The 21,502-nt window shown below is 33.9% G+C and overlaps 1 protein-coding gene and 1 long non-coding RNA gene across 2 annotated transcripts in view; both read right to left on the reverse strand.

The window, feature by feature from the left end:
* Positions 1-21,502, reverse strand: part of LOC117333824 — a 141,179-nt gene that overhangs the window by 53,924 nt on the left and 65,753 nt on the right. The window contains exons 2-4 of the mRNA XM_033893239.1: positions 19,524-19,607; positions 17,679-17,762; positions 6,263-6,350 (exon numbers count right to left, since the gene is read on the reverse strand). Coding sequence (XP_033749130.1) covers positions 6,263-6,350; positions 17,679-17,717 — 127 coding nt within the window. The 5' untranslated portion in view covers positions 17,718-17,762; positions 19,524-19,607. The remainder of the gene's footprint in view (positions 1-6,262; positions 6,351-17,678; positions 17,763-19,523; positions 19,608-21,502) is intronic.
* LOC117333825 lies at positions 1,925-3,124 on the reverse strand. The gene is made up of 3 exons (XR_004534008.1): positions 3,040-3,124; positions 2,758-2,872; positions 1,925-2,037 (listed from the first exon to the last, which is right to left on the reverse strand). It is a non-coding gene; the product is annotated as an uncharacterized LOC117333825 (long non-coding RNA).

Consider the following 21,502-nt stretch of genomic DNA (forward strand, 5'->3'; position numbering starts at 1 on the left):
GATATATTATATTCATTATGCAAACGATTAACAGGTTATATACCTTCTGGACTGGGCGTTTGAACCAGACGTGTATGTCCTCGCTGTCTAGCCATCGACTCGCATTAGAACTGTGGCATTGTAGGCGTGAGGTCTGGCGGAGATCGTCTACCTTCACCATCTTGTCATCGGCCGAGAATCGATAGTCGTTGTGGAGGTAGAACTGGTACTTGAGATGACTCTGGTGATTCATTTCAAGAATCCTGTTAAGATGAAATTCTAGAATGCTGCGTATGTTGAACCCGGCTCCTGTTGATACAGATTGATCTGTATCCTTCTTGAATATCGTTACTTTCATGACATTTTCGCGGCAGTTGACAATCAAGTTCCACAGAAAGTCTACAGCAAGACAGACAAATCCGCGTTGGATACATTTTGAACCGTCATGGCCGCGCTCATTTAGTCGCTGGAACCTGTGGATGCAGGCAGCGACCATCTTGTCCCACACGGCTTGCGGAATGAATGGGTTGTCGAACTTGAGACAAAGGGTGACAGTGGCAACGGTCTGAGGGTCATCAAGTAACGGTCGAATTATCTCGGGATTCGCCGTTCGGAGCATACTTGGCACTATGAAGTAATCAACCTCGTCATTTGAAGTATCTTGCAATGGATTTGCTACCAAGCCAAGTGTTTCCATGATGTTGAGGAGCGTTTTCATGTTTTCAAGGAAGCTTTTGTCGTCGTTTTGTTCCCAAAGTTGCCGGATAAAGTCGAGTGTTAGGACGCCAGTTCTTTCATATTCTCTCCACTGAAGCTTTAGTTTCAACGATAGGCCGGCCGTGAACTTGAGATCTGTTACGATCCCTTTAAAGGCATCTATTACCCATTGAGGTCTTAAGATGACAACAGGTCTCATGCTTTCAATGTTAAAGCAAATAAAGCAACCAGCAAATATCAAATTCCTGAGAATGTAAGAAAAATGACACAATACTAATATGACGTTGTAGCACAAATGACGAAGAAAAACAACTTTATGACTCCTGCCCTGACCGGGTTCGAACTCATCTACGGCACCAAATAGCCTACCTAAACATATCGAAAGCTTATACCACTGCGCTGCATCCACAGTCTTAAAAAAGAACGTTTCAATGATGCATCGATGGTCGACCCTGACATGCTCATTTATCGTCTATTAAATACAATGAACGTCTGGATTGCAATGTTTATGCATGCATGAATGCGAATCGTACATTCATAACAGTACAACTACGACAGGAAATTCAAATCAATCGGATCAACAACACCTTGTGCATATGTCATATTGTGCTAATGATCAGAAACATATCACAGTAACACAAATGGCGACTATATTTTTTATATATACGGCACCAAATAGCCTAGCTAAACATATCCAAACCTTATACCGCTGCGCTGCATCCACATTCTTAAAAAAGAACGTTTCAATGACGCAGCGATGGTCGACCCTGAGATGCTCATTTATCGTCTATTAAATAATATGAATGTCTGGATTGCATAATATACATATTCAGCACAGTGCAACTACGACGGGAAATCCAAATCCTTTACCTTCTGATCGACAGCACATAGTGCATACGATATATTGTGCTAATCATTAGCTATTTAACATAGCAACGCAATTGACGATTATATTTATCTATATATGTATTAAACAAATCCCTGTACTTACCTAAGAAAGTCTGTGACTTCGTGTTCGGCCAATGGAATTGCTGAATTGTTGTTGATTTCCAACAATTCTTCATACGTTAGAATCACAGTTCCTGCATTTTTACGTTTAATCAGCTGGTGTTGCAGAGCCAGCCATCTTGCGGGTATAGGTTTCTTCCACTGCGATTGAAGCGGAGCAATCTCTATAACCTTTTTCCATACCACCTCGTATAGGTCTTGATTCTTTTTAGAATCGTTCAGGTGGGCGATTGGATACATTTCCTGTACGTGATTTTCCATAATTGCACTTAGTTGAGGGTTCTCGTACAATTTGTTCAGCACTTCGCCAAATGCTTCTTCCTGTTTTTGTTTCTGATCAAAAAGAAAATACCCTTGCAACAGTAACAGAAAAGTATAACTCAATCATTTCAAATATATCACAGATATACAATATATATGATTGACTCCTAGTCGGTAATATGCTGCTGATTTTTAATGCTTTTTAAAGAATGTGTTTGGTTTACCTAAACATTTTGTTCGAGTCACACTATCGTTACCTTATAAACAACTGACGTCCAAAATTGCTATTTTGAATATCGAAATATTAACAGATATATCGGGTCTATTTGTTCTAAGTTGATGGTATAAAATTGATCAGAAGTGCAGAATCATTATATTGTCTAAGTGTCATACATTTAGACGAGAGACCGACAAGGGATAACTAGAAGGAGCATTTAAAATAAACAGTGTACAATTGCCTGAACAATTCATCAGGGTATCATACAAATAACATGGGCAACGATAAATATTATTCCGAACTTATCGACAGATGACTGTCCCCCTACCTTCAGTTAACAATGGAACACTACATCAGTTGATGTTCAAAAAATAACAAATGACACAAACAAACGGACAGACTCATGTATTCCATTACATTCGCTTAATTCCTTGCTGAGAACTTAAATACATTAAAGCGAACTGTTTTGTCTTACATCAGTTTAGATGCTCCTTAAACATCGGTAATGGGAAGTATACATATCCAACGCAAGTCCATTGTAACTATTCATGTCATTTAACCTTTAAGGTACTTACATCTTGAGAAACTTTATCCAAGTGAGATCCAACCAGGATTACGGGAGGCGTCCCTTTACCACTGGCGGCTTGGTCAATAGCATAGGTAGCAATAGACCTCAGCCAGGTTTCGATCCTTTCTGTGAAAATAAAGAAATTAATATAAATAAATGTGTAAACAAATTGTCTCATTCAGTTCTGAAAAACACGTCAGAAAAATGAGGTCGCATTTAAAAAAACTATAACAAACACAAAAAAAAACAAAAAAAAACAAAAAAAAAACTCATCCATATTGTAAATTACCATAGCCATCCTTTGACCTAGTAGGATCAAGACACATCGCCACGTCGAACACCAGAACGAAGACCATGTTGCTTGACATAAAACAATGATGAGTGTTATAGAACACTTTCTCTCCTCCAAAATCATAGATTGTGATGAAACCCTTCGTCTGCTTGTCTTTTTCCTCGGTTTCAGTTTTAGTCTGCATAATCTCTTCTATAACGTTTTGTTGTTCATCAGATATACGATTAATATCCTTTGCATGGGAAGGATCCAAATGCGATTTCTTTTTCCGGTGATCCTCTGAAATAACGATACGAAATAATAAATATGGGACTGTTGAACAGTTATCTAAAGAAATGTTTACGAAAGGAATAATGTAACACGTGAATTTGTAAGAATGAGCTTTATTAGCTAAATGTTCACGTATACTGTGTTTGATTAAAGAACAATTACAACATAAGCATTACTACCATTAGTAGACAATATTAAAAAAATCAATTTCATTGATAGTGATTAATTATTTAAAATTGAACTAAACGTTTCAATGGCACAGCTGTCTTTTTCAAGTGTTAGAATGTTTGTGTTGATCACTACGGGAAGGTATTATGAAAAAATTGTACATCAGAAAACCAGCAGATTGATGAAATCAGTGGGAACAGTTCAATATCAGGACCAGAGGTGTGATAGAAATTGTTTTAACTGTAAACTTGTTACTAAAACATATGTAAACGGAAAAAAGGGTGATTTGTGAAAAATGTGAGCACCTTGCATATATTTGAAAGACGTCAAAAATAATAAAGGCGAGATTCCAAGGTCACTTACATTTAATCAGATTAAATTACATATAATTCAGTACCGGTACATTTCAACATTGTAATGGCCACACAGAACAATACCTTAAAGTAATATAAATTGAAAAAAGTCTATTGATTAGGATTGATTTACAGAAGAGAAGGGAAGGCCATTACATTAAAAAATATTGAATCATGAATCATCTGAACAGGAAAAGAGTGGGAAAAAGGTTCGGGAGACAGTGGCATTCTAAAAGATGATGTCGTCTTTTCAACTATGAACACAAATATTCTGACACTTAAAAATGATGGCTGTGTCATTTAATTGTATTTAATATTTAACATTGTCTAAAAGACTATTTCTTATATAACAGATATCACATTACCACGTCAAGCTAGTTTTCCTTATCAATCTTTTAAGAATAGAAGCTTAATTGTTGGTTCACCAGATAGCATGCAAAATGCCTCCCGAAAATGAAAAAAAATGTGCCATATTTGATATTGGAATTACACAGAAGAAATAACCTGGTTTCGTCGTGGATAATGAAGCTGGTGGAGATGGAGATGATGGTTTATGCACAGACTTTGCGCCAGATGATGACGTTGATACTTCATTTCTCAGTCTTGTTTTGGTGAGAGATGATGGTTGAGATGACGGTTGATCTTTAATATCCTGGTCCTGTAGTTCAGTCGAACTTATATGAGATTCTGCATCAGGCTTTCTTTGTTTTTGGTATCGATCTATTATTCGCTTGATTCTTCGGCGACCACTTTCTTCTTCTCCATTTTTATCAAGTTTCTTTCGGAAACCGCTGTTCGGATCGTAAGCTAAGTAATTAACATAAAAGTCAGCGGTGTTGGTTGAAGTAGGCCCTCCGTCCGGAATGTATTCTTTCTGGATTTGTTTCACAAAACAGGATTTCCCAACTCCTTTGTGGCCAACTACCGTGATGGTAATGTTACAAGGGGTTTCAACATTATCAGCTATTCCCGCCCTAAATTGTTGTTGTTGTTGCTGCTCCTGATGCTGTTGCTGCTGCTGGTGCTGCTGCTGGGGCTGCTGCTTCTGCTGTTGTTCTAATTGATCTAACAAAATACAAATATTTCTCAATTAGATTTGAGTAAGATATTTGTAATATATATGCAAATAACATGTCTCAGTTCCCTTCCTCTACCTATAAGAAAATATTTAAAATTTAATAGCATATAGCATCTCTCAAGACTATTTGTGGCAAGTACCTAGTTTTTCGTTAACACCAGCGTCAATGTTAAATAATGACTGATAGAACTAGGCTTCAGCAGATGTTTTTGATAAACTGTCTTTAAATACATGTACATGTAAGTGTTACTAAAACAACAACATAACAACATATTATGCTATGAAATACTATGAACTTTCGACCTATCGTTTGAGGTCTGGAACTAGTTAAACGATATGTATGTCATTCTCCACATTACTTAATTCTAACAAGTTATCTGGTAGATAGCATTACCTAAATAACTATAAACCTCGTTTTGAGTGACCAACTTTGTCGAAACTGATAATTTTTTTATTTTAAACAAAATATATCATTCGTTGCAATATTTAAGAATTAAGGGTTAACTGTATTTGTTTACGTTATTGAGCAATAACACAAAAAAAAACTGGGGTGTACTCTGAATAAACCGCGAAGTATATCCCAGTTTCTGTGTGTTATTGCTCAATAACGTAAAAAAAATATTACAGTTAACCCTTATAATTTATAAGAAACATTTTCATTAAGTTTAAACATGTTTATTTTTGCTCCAGATATTTAAAAACAAATTGATAAATACAAAATCCCGTGAACAACGATTACTCCGCTGACGTTACAGTCAACTGAAAATAGTTCCTTTTATTTTTTTTATGTTATGAGATAACACAATTTTTTGGGCCAATGAAAATGCTTGTTACAAGCAAAATTAAATTTAAATGAAAATAACACAAATATAAAAAGGCAATTGTAATTCGCTTTAGACCTGATTGCCTCAAGTTTACGTGCTTGATTTCGATGATTTCCGATATTTAAGGTGGCGAATTTCCTACACTTATTAATTCTTCTGATAGCAATGATGGTCCCTCTTTCTTAGATAAGTCCTTAGATATATAAGTTATCTATATCATGTAATATGGGAAGAATGTACAAGACACGAAACAGCTTCAATTAGTCCCCAAGTCAATGTCTTTATCATGCAACTGTTGCTCTAAAAACATCCGTCATTTTATATATTAAACACTGTTAGTGTCTGATACTGTCAGATACAAATATTTTTTTTTTCAATCAGTTGAATAAGCAATATAAATATTCATTAATAAGATAAAATGCCATGCTTTCAAATGCTATTTTGATGTATGTTTAATCGGTCTGCGGTAGAAAGGAAAACAAAAACAAAAACAATAAAAACAAACTAAAAATAAGAATTAATGATACCTTCTCTTTCTCCCCGAGTTTGTTCAGACAAATGTTTTTGGACTTCTGACTTCGATGATAACGATACTTTCTCCTTCATCTTGGCAATCTGTAACATATTCGTATTGGTAATTAACACAAATTGTCATTTCGGATGTCTTTAAAAATAATCGCATGCAAACTCCTTGATTAACATGTTTACGAGACAGCGTTTAATGCATGCTGTACGAGACCAATTTATAATCTGTAATACTTTTTTTTGTTTATTCAATTTTGATATTTCAAAAGAACTGCATATATGGAAGAATTTAACAAATATACGAATTTCTTATTAATTAATTTGGTAACCGTGTTGTAGGCTCTATTTTCGGAATGTTCATTTTAGGGACTGATAAAGTGATATTGTGATTGTTATGTAGGAAATGTTTCGGGAATTCTCTATCTTGATATTTCAAAGAAGACAAAGCAGCTGAACACGTTTCTGAATCACAATATATCAGAGTATATGTTACTTTAACAATATTAACCCATTTTCAATTTATTCATAATTCAATCTGAACCGAAATACTTATGAACAGATTTTCACTGCCTTCTTGGCTAGCTATTGGGGGCAACAAAATCGATCAATGCATAAAACTGACAAATAAACAGCCTCCGTGCTGTTAGCTATCGCAACGAACAAATTTGTTTGTATTCAGAGTCACTCAAGTTTCATTGAAATAAAACAATGTACTAATTTCAATCAGTCAGAAGCATCGATGTGGTTGCTTTGGTGACGAAGCCAATACGGTTGTATCCACACCCTTATCGAAATGAAATGCCATTTAAATACCATTTCTTTCCCATTTATTTATATACCATTGCAACTCCATTTAAATACCATTTTTCTGTCTTTCAGGAAATTAACATGTTCACTATGTATGTTCATTGCTATGTATAAGATACCAGTTATTTTCCATTTAAATACCATTTTTTCTCACTAAATCAGTAAAACTCCATTTATTTTCCATTTATTTCAGCCAAAATATGCAAATTATTTATACCTTATATAGGAGTAAGAAAAAATGGTATTTAAATGGTAATAAATGGAAAATAAATGGGTACCATTTAAATAAAAAAGGAAAATAAATGGAAATTAAATGGTGCCATTTTCAGATAAATGGCAATTAAATGAAACAACCTGTCATCATTTTAGAAATGGCAGTTATATGGAAATAACAAAAATATGGTACATGCATGCATGCATAATGTACAGTGGTAATAGGTATTCATTTATGTGTTCTGTCCCTGTAAGTTTTGGAGTGTACAGTGCATCACAGAACATTGACACTACTAATCAAATTAAGAAACATTTGTGATATATAAACAATAGAACATTGAATTGATTGTTTGAACACACTATGTGAATTTATTTGTCATGTTTAAAATGGTATTACTGAGCTATATATACTATATAGCTATCGCCCACTGGTCAAGTGATCTAAAATATAAATATATTATATATTCGATTCATAATAATTTTGTAACTACATTTGTATATAAAGACGGTCACATAATGTATATATACCAGTATAGCTTGTATATATATATTGCATAATTTCATTATTCATTGTCTGCTTCTTTCTATTTATATTAATATCCAACAAATGGAGCAGTTTCATTCTTCAAAATTAACACTTATTGTTTTATTAATTCCACCTACCCTATATAACTTTATAATACAGAAAAAGAAAAAGGATATCATTACTAATTATATAATGAATTAAGGGAAAATATGAGAAATGAAAAAAAAAGAAAAAAAATATTTTGGTTTGTAATAAGGACACTTGGTCAACAGAACATATATATACAGAGGGACATATATATATAATTCAATTCAAAACATTTTAAGTCTTGGCAAACAAAATAAAAACCAAGGAAGGGATGAAGCAAATAAAATCCAAACAGAAAATTCTCCAGTCATGATCACTTTGATTTGCACCTCTGATGGTGTAAAAACACACAATGATTATGTTCACAAAAGAGTTTACACAATCCCAAGAACGAATATAATCCACAGCAGTTGCACTGGTTTACCAGTACTTTCACTTTCTTTTGCTGTACAATATGTACATCAATCTATTTTTTTTCACTGATTTTGGAATTTGCCCTCAGGTTTCCAATTTTGTTTTGAAGAATAGTCATGAACTTTTTTTTGGGTACCTGGTCCACCTTAAGCTCCTTGCATTTAGCAAACAGATAATCTGAAAATGAAAAAAAAGAGAGTAAATTTCAAGTTTTTATTTGTGTGCCAGAATCAACCAGAACAAAAGTCTCATAATCAATATCCTATATGCTTCTAATTATGCTAGAACTTATATTGACGGACAAAAGCAGTAGACATGTTTAAGTTTTTTGAAAAAATCGTTATCATCTGAATACTAACCTTGGATGGCCTCAATTTTAGTTGGGTCTAAGGAAGATACTCCTTTTGACACGCGGAGCTCCTCAGCTGAGAAGACTAGATCCACAGTCTTGTTTAGCAGATGTGCTCCAGGATTTTTTGCAGTTAATGCCCTGCTTTCTGCTGCCCGAATCTTCGCTGGATTCACCAACACAGTGCTAAAATGATCCTCCTGGTCCGGGTCAACAATCAGTGGAATTTTTCTCTGAACAGATAAATTATAAGAGTTCTATTGCTTTATATGATTTACATTTAATTTGCTCATGTTAATGAGTTATAATTACTAATTAGGACATGTGCATTGGTATATAATACATGCTATATCTATACTAATTCAATATTCTCAAATCAATGAAGGTAGAAATTCCTAATCTTACAATTAGCTGACTTCAAATTTCACACATTTCGAATTGTTTTCCAACACTACAAACCATTTACAAAGAGGACTAGCTGACCTAAAGAAATTCAATCTCTCTAAAATGACAATTCAATAGCAAACCATTGGCATTCACTCCAGACTGTCCTATCATTATAAAAATCCATAAAGGTTTTACAATGATCAACTGTACATATCAGACACAATTTCATGTCAAATTACAGTTTGTCTATTGCTATATTGATTTATGATAAAAAGTACCTGGACAAAAATGTCAATTCATAAATATATTACATATACATGTATATGTATTGATTTTACCTCTGTTGTCCCGAATGATTCTTTAGACTGGTCATGCCCAGTGTGTGGAATATATGTATGCTGGCTAGATACAGATTGTTGATCATTTGATCCGCCAGATCCCATCTCTCGGAACTGCAAAAGAAGATGCTCCAAAAATCCTGTAACGGCCCATTTCTGACTTGCATCCAATGTCATGAAGAAATCTGCAAGATATATGTACACTACTCTGCATTGTCATTTTATATTATGTTATCATATATGATGTTACCAAACAAAATAGAAAGTTATTACATCATAATTCTCAAATAATAAGAATATAAAAGTTGAACTGCCTTCTTTAAAAAAGTTATCATTGTCCCATATAATTCTCAAGGGATTGGAGACAACTGTGATATCCAATTTGTCAGCAGTCCTGTGAGAATTACAGGACAATAAGTCGATAACTTTACAGAGAAGGCAGTGTATTGCTTTAATAAAAAAAAAAAAGAAAAAAGAAAGAAAAAAAAAAGAAGAAAATTCAAGCCTTTTCTGCAAGGTTTAGCTTTCTGTCTTCATATGTTAATGCTTCCTCCGATACCTGACCCTAAAAGATATTAATCATGAACTACTAATTATTTATGTATTTTAATTACAGTACTTGGATTATATATATACTTACCATTAAGGTTGGTTGTATTTCTATTGCTTGGCTGACCCACGTCACATGATCTACGGGTGGTAGAAGGCCTTTGCCCAATGCCAGAGCTACTAGCAGTATTTTCTGGAGACTGCCAATTCATGAAATCCATACCAGTACCACAATTTACTGAAGATGAACCAGCAAGGTCTTCATATATCAAACTGTTACTCTGACTTTCAGAGTAAGAAGCCAGGGCTGTATTAAAACCATATCCAGAATATTCATGACAGCTGTCATTCACTGTATTCAGTCCAGTTAACACAGCTGATGGCAGATCTGGAAGTGAACCAACAGTTCGTTCAAAATCCAACTGAACATGTGTGCTCTTCAAAGGTGTTGATGTTTGCTGGGGTGCATCTGTCTGAATAGGGGTGGTAACTTTCTTTTTACGTGGTGTTATTGGTGGATTATTTGCTTTGCTGTCTGTACCAGTAGTTTCCTTGATTGGTGTTTTCTTGCGGGGTGATGTTCTTCTTGGATTCAATGTAGTAGTCTTGTGCGGTGCAATTACTGGATCATTTACTTTTTTTGGTGTACCTGTTTTTTTCTTGTTAGGACGAGTGTCTGGTGTACATGTAGGAGTCGTCTCTTGCAGTGTAGGAGTCGTAGGCCTGCTGTTTTCTTTCACAGTGTCCAGTTTACTCGAAACATTCGAAAAGGCCTTCATTTCATTTAATTTAATGATCGTTAGCATTTGAGTTTTTGTTGGTTGAGTTGGTTTATCCTCCGACATTTTTGTTACTTTTCGTTTGCCAGCCACCTTAAGCTCAGCATCATCAGTTTTTTTCTTTTTCTTTTCCTGACCTTGCTCTTCTGCCAGTAAACGATTTAATTTGGAGCAGGCCCCCCTCTTTCCTGCTCCTCTCCTTTCATTTGCCAGCTTTTTTAGACTTTCCAACAATTCTCCATCCGATGAGGATTTAAAATCTATTTCATCATGGCAGGATTGCTGAAATTTCCTCGTACTTGTTGCACCTAAAAGATTATAAAACCATCTTGATTGATATTCTTGCTATCATAAAATATATATAACTTTCCTGAGGAGCAGCAATAGCTGAGAGCTAGAAAGATTTGTTTAATTTATTTATGTAGTAAAATTGTTTTGAAATATATATAATTGTCAATTAGTAGTAATAACAACAGTACAGACAAGTAAACATATGTATATATATATATATATATATAGTCACATACACAAATGATCAAGGAAGATGACTTTTTGACTCGTGCCCTTATATAATTACCGGGCCTCGAACTCGCGTTCTATGGTATATTATATATAAACACTAAAACTAGTAATTAATAATATATACTAGCTAGCATGCATATATGATCAATAGCTCACAGGCGTTTGAAGTTCTGACTGTAAACTGAGATATATATAATACCATATAAAAAATAAGGGTAGTCTATTTACTATTTTTTATATGGTATTATATCTCAGTTTACAGTCAGAACTTCAAACGCCTGTGAATACCTCAGGGAAGTTGTAAACTGATACATGGGCAATAATATCATAGTTCATGTCTACATCATTTAATTTCTACGTTTTTCATGGTTTAAGATATAATTAATAAGAAATATTTTACTTTTATGCACATTCATCCATACATTTGGTATATTTATTATAGCATGTACAGTAGATGGACAATATTGTTTAATTGTTCTATATGTACAGACGTCCAAATTAACTTTGATCATACATCGTGAAATCAGATGAAATTTAACGATGAGGGACGATCAGGTGTTACAACTATTGGTTAAAATGACCGGCCGGGTTGGGAACGATCACGTGCTTATTTATAGGCCCCCATATATCCGATCCCTGCTCGTGCTAGTTCACATATATAATTTAAAAATGACGATCGATTGGTGGATGCTATTTATAATTTGATATATATGAAGTTTTAATTTAAATCATCAATGAAAATTCAACCACAAGGAAGAGACAACTAATTGCTGAACTTAATTTTGTCTACAAATTTAAATTTTGAATCTACTTACTGCCAAAGAATATCACAAATCCAGAGTAACTTTCGTCGACGATTTCTTCTCTCCCATCATCTAATAAAGTGCGGGTCGGGAACTTTGCAAACACTTCATCAACCTTTTCGGTAAAGGTAATTTGGTTCTTTTTCATAACCTGCAAACTTCTGTCCGAAGAAAAGTAAATAACAAAGTGGCTTGCGAGTGAGTGGCTTGAGGCGTCCATCTTGATTTTTCTGCGACAGTTGCTGGAAAGGCGCCAAACTGACCGCGATGGGGGACCTTATTTTCGAATTTTCATAAATGACAGTTACATGTTAATTGCATGTTTAGAAAACATAAGTTATAATTATACTGTTGTTAAAAGTCAAAATCGGTGTAGTTTGCTATTTTTATCGATGTTTATTTTTTAAAGAAAAAAATCGGTGTTCGTCTATAAATGCGAAGCGTTCCAACGACCTGACTTTACTTTATATACATTTCCGGTGAGAATACAGTTTCCCGGTTTTTATTTTTTTTCTAGATTTTGGTAATGTTAATCAATATACTATTATAAATGGCATTGCTATAAGTTATTTGCGATTTTGCAAATTATGTGAATGCGATACGTCCAGTTTCGTACAAACACACGCTCGAATTTTACATAGAATTGACTGGGAATTCTACGATGGGTGATCAAGTTGAATCATTTCCAGCGGTAAAAAAAACGAGGAGAGGCCCGTATAAGAAAGTAAGTAGCCTATAGCTAGACTAATCATATCAAAAACGACTTGACATATGCTATGTATTGAAGATTAATCTTGAATACCGACAAATCGGACAATAGATGAACAGATGCCGCTTCTAGTGTAACTTCAACCTCAAATCGGTCGGTATTAATTTGTGCGAAGTTCCGTACGTAGAGAACGTACTCTTAAATCGGTGAGCTTTTTTAGTGGTACCGTTTTAAAATGAATTAAACGACGCAAAAATAAGCCTTGTTTGTAAATTGTTACGCAAGTCATATTGTTCATTGTTCTTTCATATATATATTATATTATATTAATTCTCATTGTAGGCATTGGTTTCTCAAGTGAGAACACACGAGGTCAGCTGTATGACAACCGATACCCCGACATCATGCAACGATGAAATACCTTCAAGCTCAAAGGAGAGAGAGGATATTGAAACATGTGAAACAATTGTCCAAGACTCTGCAATGTTTGTTGATTGTGAAAACACATGTATTCCCAACCGTGAACATAATGAAGAAACAATTAAGGTGCAGGAAATCAACAATATCCAATTTGCCAACACAGAAAGCGATGAAATAGATGAATTGATGGACGAAATTTACAATGAGACTAGATTAAGAAATGAAGACATGTTAATAAATGATGACATTACTGTTATTACTGATAGTCGTACAGAAACTCTTGATCATATCACAGAAATATTTGAACAATCTTCAGATTTTGAGAAAGAAAGTGAAAATCCAATTAATGCTTCAGCTCAACATCAGGATGAAGATATTGGAAGCAGGAAACTATTTCCAGACTCGCCACATACTCTTGGACTTACCATGTTGTTAATCTGTTGTTTGATGATTCGTTTTCGACTGCCTGACGAAGCATCATCGTACATTCTTCGTGTTATAGCATGCTTATTACCACATGGTCACAGATTACCGGGTAGCTATTACCATGTACGTCAATTTTTGAAGAAATTCACACAGGATATGTTGCCAACCATCCATTATTACTGTAACTTTTGTTACTCTACCATTGACAAAACATCAAAGATGTGTAATTCTTGTGGAAAGGATCTGACTAAGTCTGGAGGAGTAGCATATTTTGTTCATCTGAAGATAGTCTCACAGCTTAGAGCTTTATGGAAAAGCAAAGAGTTTGAAAGTGAAGTTCGTTCTCACAGATTCAATCACATTGCAAATAACAAAAATGGATCGATAAAAGACATATTTGATGGAAAACTTTACCAAAGATTGTTCATGGAAAATGGAATTTTAAGTGACAAAAATAACTTGTCTTTTTCAATGAACACTGATGGAGTTCCTTTATTTAAATCATCGAAGGTAGGAATGTGGCCTGTGTATATGCTTATAAATGAGCTTCCTATCTCTAAAAGAAAAAAACGTCAAAATGCAATATTTTATGGAGTTTGGATTTCTTCAAAGAAACCCCAGATGTGGTCATTTCTTGAACCACTTTTTCATGAATTGAAACATTTAGAAACAAATGGTGAAACCTTTTCTGACAGCAGAGGAAATGAATTTAACTGTAAGTGTGTCCTCCTGACTTGTACATGTGATCTTCCAGCCCGTGCTATGGTATACAACTGTAATCAATTTAATGGAGAGTACAGCTGCTGGTTTTGTTTAGAAAAAGGAAAAACACACAAATTGGAAACTGGTGGGATCTGCCATGTGTACCCTTTTGATCAAGATCAGCCTAAAGGTATACCAAGAACTAGAAATTCAGTTTTATCAGATGTTATGAGAGTAATTGACAATGTGTCTAATAATATGAAAAAACCCAATGTTAATGGTCATAAGGGACCTTTTTGGTTTCTTTATTTACAACATTTTGATGTTATTAACAGCTGTATCATAGACTATATGCACGGCATATGTTTAGGAGTGACAAAATTGCTGTTGACGCTCTGGTTTGATGTTGTGCACAAAAATAAACATTTTTCATACTTCAAGGACAAAGAAAAAGTGAGTAAAGCTCTGAAAAACATTGAACCAACTGTGTTTGTAACGAGAGTACCAAGATCTTTGGATGAACTATGCCATTGGAAATCCTCGGAATACAGAAATTTTCTACTTTATTGGAGCCTACCCATTTTGAGAGGAATACTTGGAGAGCCCCACCTCATTCACTTTAGTTTGCTTGTCAGAGCATTTTATATGCTTTCTATGGAAAGTATTTCTAACAATGATCTTGCTTTGGCTGAAGGAGCACTAATGTTGTTTGTGGAAAATTTTGGAAACCTTTATGATGAACGTTATTACACACTGAATTTGCATCAGTTAGTTCACTTAGTGGATAGTGTTCGCCAAACTGGGCCATTGTTTGTGAATAACTGTTTTATTTTTGAAGATTTGAATGGATTTATCATGAAGCATATTCATGGTACTCAGGGTGTTGACACACAACTAGTAAATATAATCGGATTACTTAAAGCAATACCTGTTATGTCTTACAGATATTTGAAAAATGTTGATGACGAGGAAACTCATCAAATATTCATTGAATTGAATGACAGTATCGCAGCGAGAAGAACTCTTCAAAATGAGATTGAACTTGGGATTTGTCGTATTGGACAGACATCGCATGTAGTTTTAACAGAAGAAGAGTATTCTGCAGTTTCACAACATGGCATAACACAGAGACATGTAACAAAGTTTACTAATGTAAATATGTATAAGCTGGGATTCTACATTTATGGGAAAAGTTATAGTAGACTTTCAAAACGGCAGCAGCATGTTGTGACATATAGATGTGAAAACAATTTCCAATTTGGCTCTGTAATTTACTTTGTCCAGTCTCAAGAAGATGGCAAAGTTATAAACCTTGCTCTGGTTAAACCTTATAGAAAATTACTTCCTGTGGGATGTGTGTGGAATGTTGAACATTCAAATGTTAATTGTATTGCAATTCCTATTTGCAGGATTACAAATGTGAACAATTTTGTCCAAGTCGACAATGAAATGTTTGTTTGTCCAAACCCAAACAGATATGATCGTGATTAGAACATTTCAGAACCTGTTAAAACCATAGTTATCTTTACTTTTAGGACGACTGAAGAATTATATGCAACATAAAATAATTTATGCAGGTGTATAATTTAAGATATGTATTATTGAACTGCTCCCAAATGCCATTTTTTCAGAAACACATTGTGACTTCTTTTGTATTTTTAGAATGACTTATTTATTAAATTAATATATATATATATGCGCAATACTTTTTTGTTTTCATCAGAAAATAGGTGTCAAAAAGTAGGCAAGATGTTTTAGTTTATAATTACCGGTATATGATGTTGCATTGTGATATTCTAACTTGCGATTAAAGTAATTTTAATCGCAAGTTAGAATATCACAATGCAACATCACATGCACAACCATGCAGTTATTGATACATAAATATGCGTACGGTTCTCAATAATTTTCTAGTAGTGCTTTCTGAATGGTATAGGAAAATGGACAAACTTGATTTGGTTATACATGTATAGTAATTTTCAAGTTTTCTTCAGAAATAAATGGTGAATGGAAAAATGGTATTTCAATGGAGAAAAATGGTCAGTTGGTTGTGTTACCATTTATTTTGCATTCTGAATGCCATTTAACTTCCATTTATATTTAAAATGGTATATCAATGGCTATCAGACAGCCATTTAAACTCCATTTATAATATAAATGGCATTTCAATGTAACTCAATAAAATGGTTCCACAATTTTTAGAGAAAAAAAATGGAAAAAAAATGGTATTTCAATGATTTTGCTTTTAAAATGGAAAATCAATGGAAAATCAATGGAAATTTAATGGTGAAAAACCATTTCTTTTTGCTAAGGGCAGTCCTCTAAAACCCCTATTTACTAATTTTAATCGAAATTGAACAATGTATAAATTTTAGCAAATCAGAGACAGAAAGAAAATGGAAGAAATAAGCAAGTTTTAATTGCAAGGGTAAACCATTAGGGAAGTCATCCAAACGCCTTTGCAGTCGTACCATTGTGTTCAGCTTATCACAAAGCTACTATATAATAATGCACTGAAATCAGAAAATGTCTAAATTTCCAAAAATCAGTAGACAGGAAAGGGCGCCCAATTTGTTAAAATGTGAAAGTGAGGTTTCAAGAATGGCTGCTGTCCCATGATGTGCCTACACACCAAATTTCATTAAAATCGAACAACATCTAAATTTTGACCAGTCAGTGGCAAAGAAATGGCGCCCAATTTGTTAAAATCTGAAAGTGCTCGAGGTTAATGGCCGCTGTCCCAAGATGTATCTTTACACCAAATTTCATTAAAATCGAACAACATCTAAATTTTGACCAGTCAGAGGCAAGGAAATGGCGCCCAATTTGTTCAAGTCTGAAAGTGCTCGAGGTTACGACAATGACCCGTGTCCCATGATGCATTTACATACCAACTCTTATTAAAATCGAACAGCATTTAAATTTTGACCAGTCAGAGGCAAAGAAATGGAGGCCATTTTCTTAAAATTTTTACAAAAAAAAGGGCCGCCATTCCCTTGGCAATCCAGGAAGTTCCAAAACGGAGTTCGGGGAAATACATATATAATGTTATTTTTTAGATTTAAGCAGGACGTAGTTGCTACAGTTTGCTATTGATGTTCACATCATACAACATCGAATGTCCATCTCCCCGTCGTTTGACATATCGGCTTTTCTTTTAGTATATTTCATTTGAAAATTAAAAAAAAGATAAAATTGCGAATTAAGACTTATCCGTAGATACGCCTTTGTTTTGCTGAATTAATGTGTTGTCAGCAACAAACTTTTTTTTTAACAAAATAAAAATATATACAATGTATTGATGAGAACAATTAACATAATTCCTTAGGTTAATATAACCGTTGAGCATGCTCATAGACTTGGCTGAAAAATTATTAGGAAACTCACCCGATCCTCATTAAGATTCATGTAGACAAAGTTATCCATAAAACCTGCCCGATCACTAGCTACTTCTGCCTTCAAACCCTGCAGCTGTAAGAATAATAAACATTATAGTGGAAATAAACTAGATGTATTAAGGATACGAGGTATGTTATAAGTTTTGGACAACAAGTGGAGTAAATGATAACCTCAACAATAAAACACGTCTGTAAAGCCACTAGGACAAACTAAGATTATATAAAACACGTCTGAATGGTATCCAACAACCCCTATATCCTTGGTATACATACACATAGCACGATGAATAATTTCCCATTCGTAATCATCCGAAAGCCAGTTGAGCTCCCGCTTGAAAACTACTCTATATGTGTACTCGATTTTAAAATGTGACCTGAAGATGTTCCATTAAGCTTTAGGCAATATTGCATTAGTAACCAATCTTAAAGACATGGTTTGACATTCATGGCTGATATTGGTCTAACTTGAGAAAAACAAAGGTAAAACAAAACAAAGATAAGATATTCATGCATTTTCAGTCAATTTCAAAAATATCGGCATGCTTTAACGGATTAAAAAAAATGTTTTTTTTTATGGTAGGGCGACAAACAAGTAAAAACTTATATTTATATGTTTCGTTTGAGTCTCTCAGATTTGATTTTATTAGTAGTTGTATAGTTATCTTTTCTTAGAATACATTCAGAGTACTGGACGGATAAAGTAAAAACGCCAATCTTCTATGAATTTAAATATCTGCTTTGATTAACTGTACTAAAACGGAAATGTTTCAGACGTTAAACGTGTATTACCTGACTATTTGAATACATTGTATGTATAGCAAATTATATCTTTTAAAATACATTCATCTATAAACTATTATACAAATATTGCGGTACATATCACCCGTGATATGGATTATTAATGTATTGGTCACAATACTTAATTGATGGATGTATAATTGGTTTACCTAAATATTACCTTAATATGAATATGTTCAAAAGAAGTAAACCATTACGGATAAGGACATCCTCATATGTTAAGGGCGAAATTGTGACTTTGTGCTAGATTTACCTCCAAGAATAACACTTCTAATACCTTCAGTTGTAAGAAAGCATTTGAAATAGTTTGATATAGTTAAAAAAGGGTTTTAAACTAGTTTTTATCCCGACCATATCCTTTCATTTAATACGAAAGAATAAGTATTTTAACGAGTTTTTTTCCTATACTCAAGAAGACATCATTAAGATTCATCCAATCATCGTGTCTGCATGACCAGGTGAGCAAAAGATCCATGTGTCAGTGTCTACATTGATTGTGGTGACGCACGGACAATACAAAACCAATGACTGATATAGATAAGATCGTCTCGTTCCCATAGTACTAGTTACCGATATTCACAGGAACGTGTTAAATATCTATATTATACAACGCATTTATTTGTCCGAATGTTCCCTTTTTTCACAAAACTACATTATGTCTCGTTATATTTAACAGTTGTTGAAAACCATGTTCTAATATGAAAAAAAACAGGTTTTAATTTATTATTGTGAAAATAACTTTCATAAATTCTACAAGGCATATGACACAATTTGATTACATATGACTCCTATAAAGATGCCCTAGTGGATTATTAATATTTGATAAGATATTCAGGTAAATTCGATGTTACAAATAATCAGTAACAATTAACATTTTATTATATTAGTGCTTCGACTGACCTACACGTTATACTATGACTAAGAAATATTTCCGATGCCTCAATAGAACTAAATACACGGATAAGCCATTGAATCACTCTGACTCCAAAGGAACGTGAATCATACGGATACACCCGGGTTATATCGGGATACTCACCTGATTCCAATCAGCTCCATTTTTTAAAAGAAGCCGAACGATATCTTCATGGCCTTTTGATGCTGCTCGAATCAAAGGGTAGGACTGAAACAGTGATGTATGATAAAGACAGAACGTCATCAGTAAATAATGCATATTTATTGAATAATTCTCGTCACTTTGAAAATATATCTATGATAAAGTTTTACATTGTTCGTTGAAACGACAAATGTGTATTACTATGCATGTTACATTAAATCATTCCCAACACTTTATGGAGTCATCGTCATAATGACACTGAGATGATATTATCATGATCAATTTGGGAGCAAGTTTTGATCTATGAATGAAACTCAGTGTGTAGCACCTAACAATTTATGTGTTTGCGAAATTGAATTATGGTTATAAAGTCGAAAGAACAATTCAATTTTTTTGAGACAAAATATGGATTATCACGTACTTCGTAATCAGTACATGATCAAAAATATTTAAAATTTGCATCACCGCTATATTGGACAAGTTTTCAATTGATTTTGATCTTATCAGATAATGTCAAGTGGCATATGCTTTCATTTTCCCCAAATGCGACAGTGTAGTCAAGTTTACCTTAAAAAGAGTTTAAATTACAAACTAATTTGTCGAACGTCCGATGACGATTTGATAGTAAGAGAAACTTCAGCATGTACTGTGATAGGATTATCCTGCCGGGGATTAATAATCCAGGACGAATATGTTTCCGTTATAAGCAGAAATATATGATAATGAAGCAAGAAACTATGATGATATCAAAGATATCATAAGTTTGAATTTGATGAACTTTAAAGAAAGTTACTTCGTTTTCACGCTCATTTTTGGACCAGTTTGAATTTTAATAACTTTCATCATTTGAAGATTGCATAAGCTATGAGTTGTAGGTTGATAAAATATGTGTAAGGTAGCTCTGAGTAAAAATGATAAGAGATCTGTATCACTTACCTGTTTCTAGGGCAGCTTTGAAGTTTATCTATGTCATTTATGCAGATACTAAACTGATTCCATCACTTTATTAAAATATCAGAGTGGGTTTACTCGTTTAAATAAATGTTAAGAGTTAAATATATTTGATCCTTGTTGCCCTGAATGTAGATCAAGGTCACACATTTGAACAAACGTAGTAAACTTTACTCAAGCACTCTACATGCTGTCAAGTATTGCGCCGTCTTTGTTATTGAAAAGTTGTTTAAACTATTTTAGCGTATTTAACCCAGATGGTCATGAGTGTATGTTAAGGTCAATTATTTGCACAACCTTAGTAGCAATTTACACAAGCACGTAACAGTCAATGTCATTCACTTGCAACAACCTGGTAGTCCTTTACTTCAACATGCTACAGGACTAATATCAGGTATCTGTGCCTCTTGGTCAATGAAAAAGAGGATGTTTAAAGGGAAAAGCTAACGCCGGGCAGACTACGGTTGTCGAGACAGAAGCAAACTACCGCATAAGCTCACTTGCCCTTCGGCAAACAAAATACTTTAAACCAAGATAAAACTTACCCCTCTTACATACGCGTCACATCGAGAAAAACATTAAAGTTGGAAGTAAACAGAACATAATATGACAAGGAGATTAAAAATGATGCATAAGGCAATTTCCCGATTGAACCAAAAGCACAGGTATAAAAACGTGCACCGTAACACCATAACTCTGGATTTATTAACGATGTTATGACATGCGTATGAAATTGTGAATTTTATCTTTTTAAATGATGTGCCGTACGTGTACATATACCCAAACTATGATCCTGGGATCAAACATACTAGTTCGATACGAATCTGAGCAATGGAACACGTGAAACAGAAAGCTTATGCATTTTGTGCAGTCGCTTTAAAACTTTGTGACTTATGTGCATTGTTAATTTTGTTTTAACAAAGCATATCATAGAGTTTACTCCCCGAATATCACAACAAAAAACAACAAACAAACAAATAAAAAACCTGTTAGTGTATACAAATTTTCAA

This window comes from Pecten maximus, chromosome 9, assembly GCF_902652985.1.
Source record: "Pecten maximus chromosome 9, xPecMax1.1, whole genome shotgun sequence".
Taxonomy (NCBI): domain Eukaryota; kingdom Metazoa; phylum Mollusca; class Bivalvia; order Pectinida; family Pectinidae; genus Pecten; species Pecten maximus.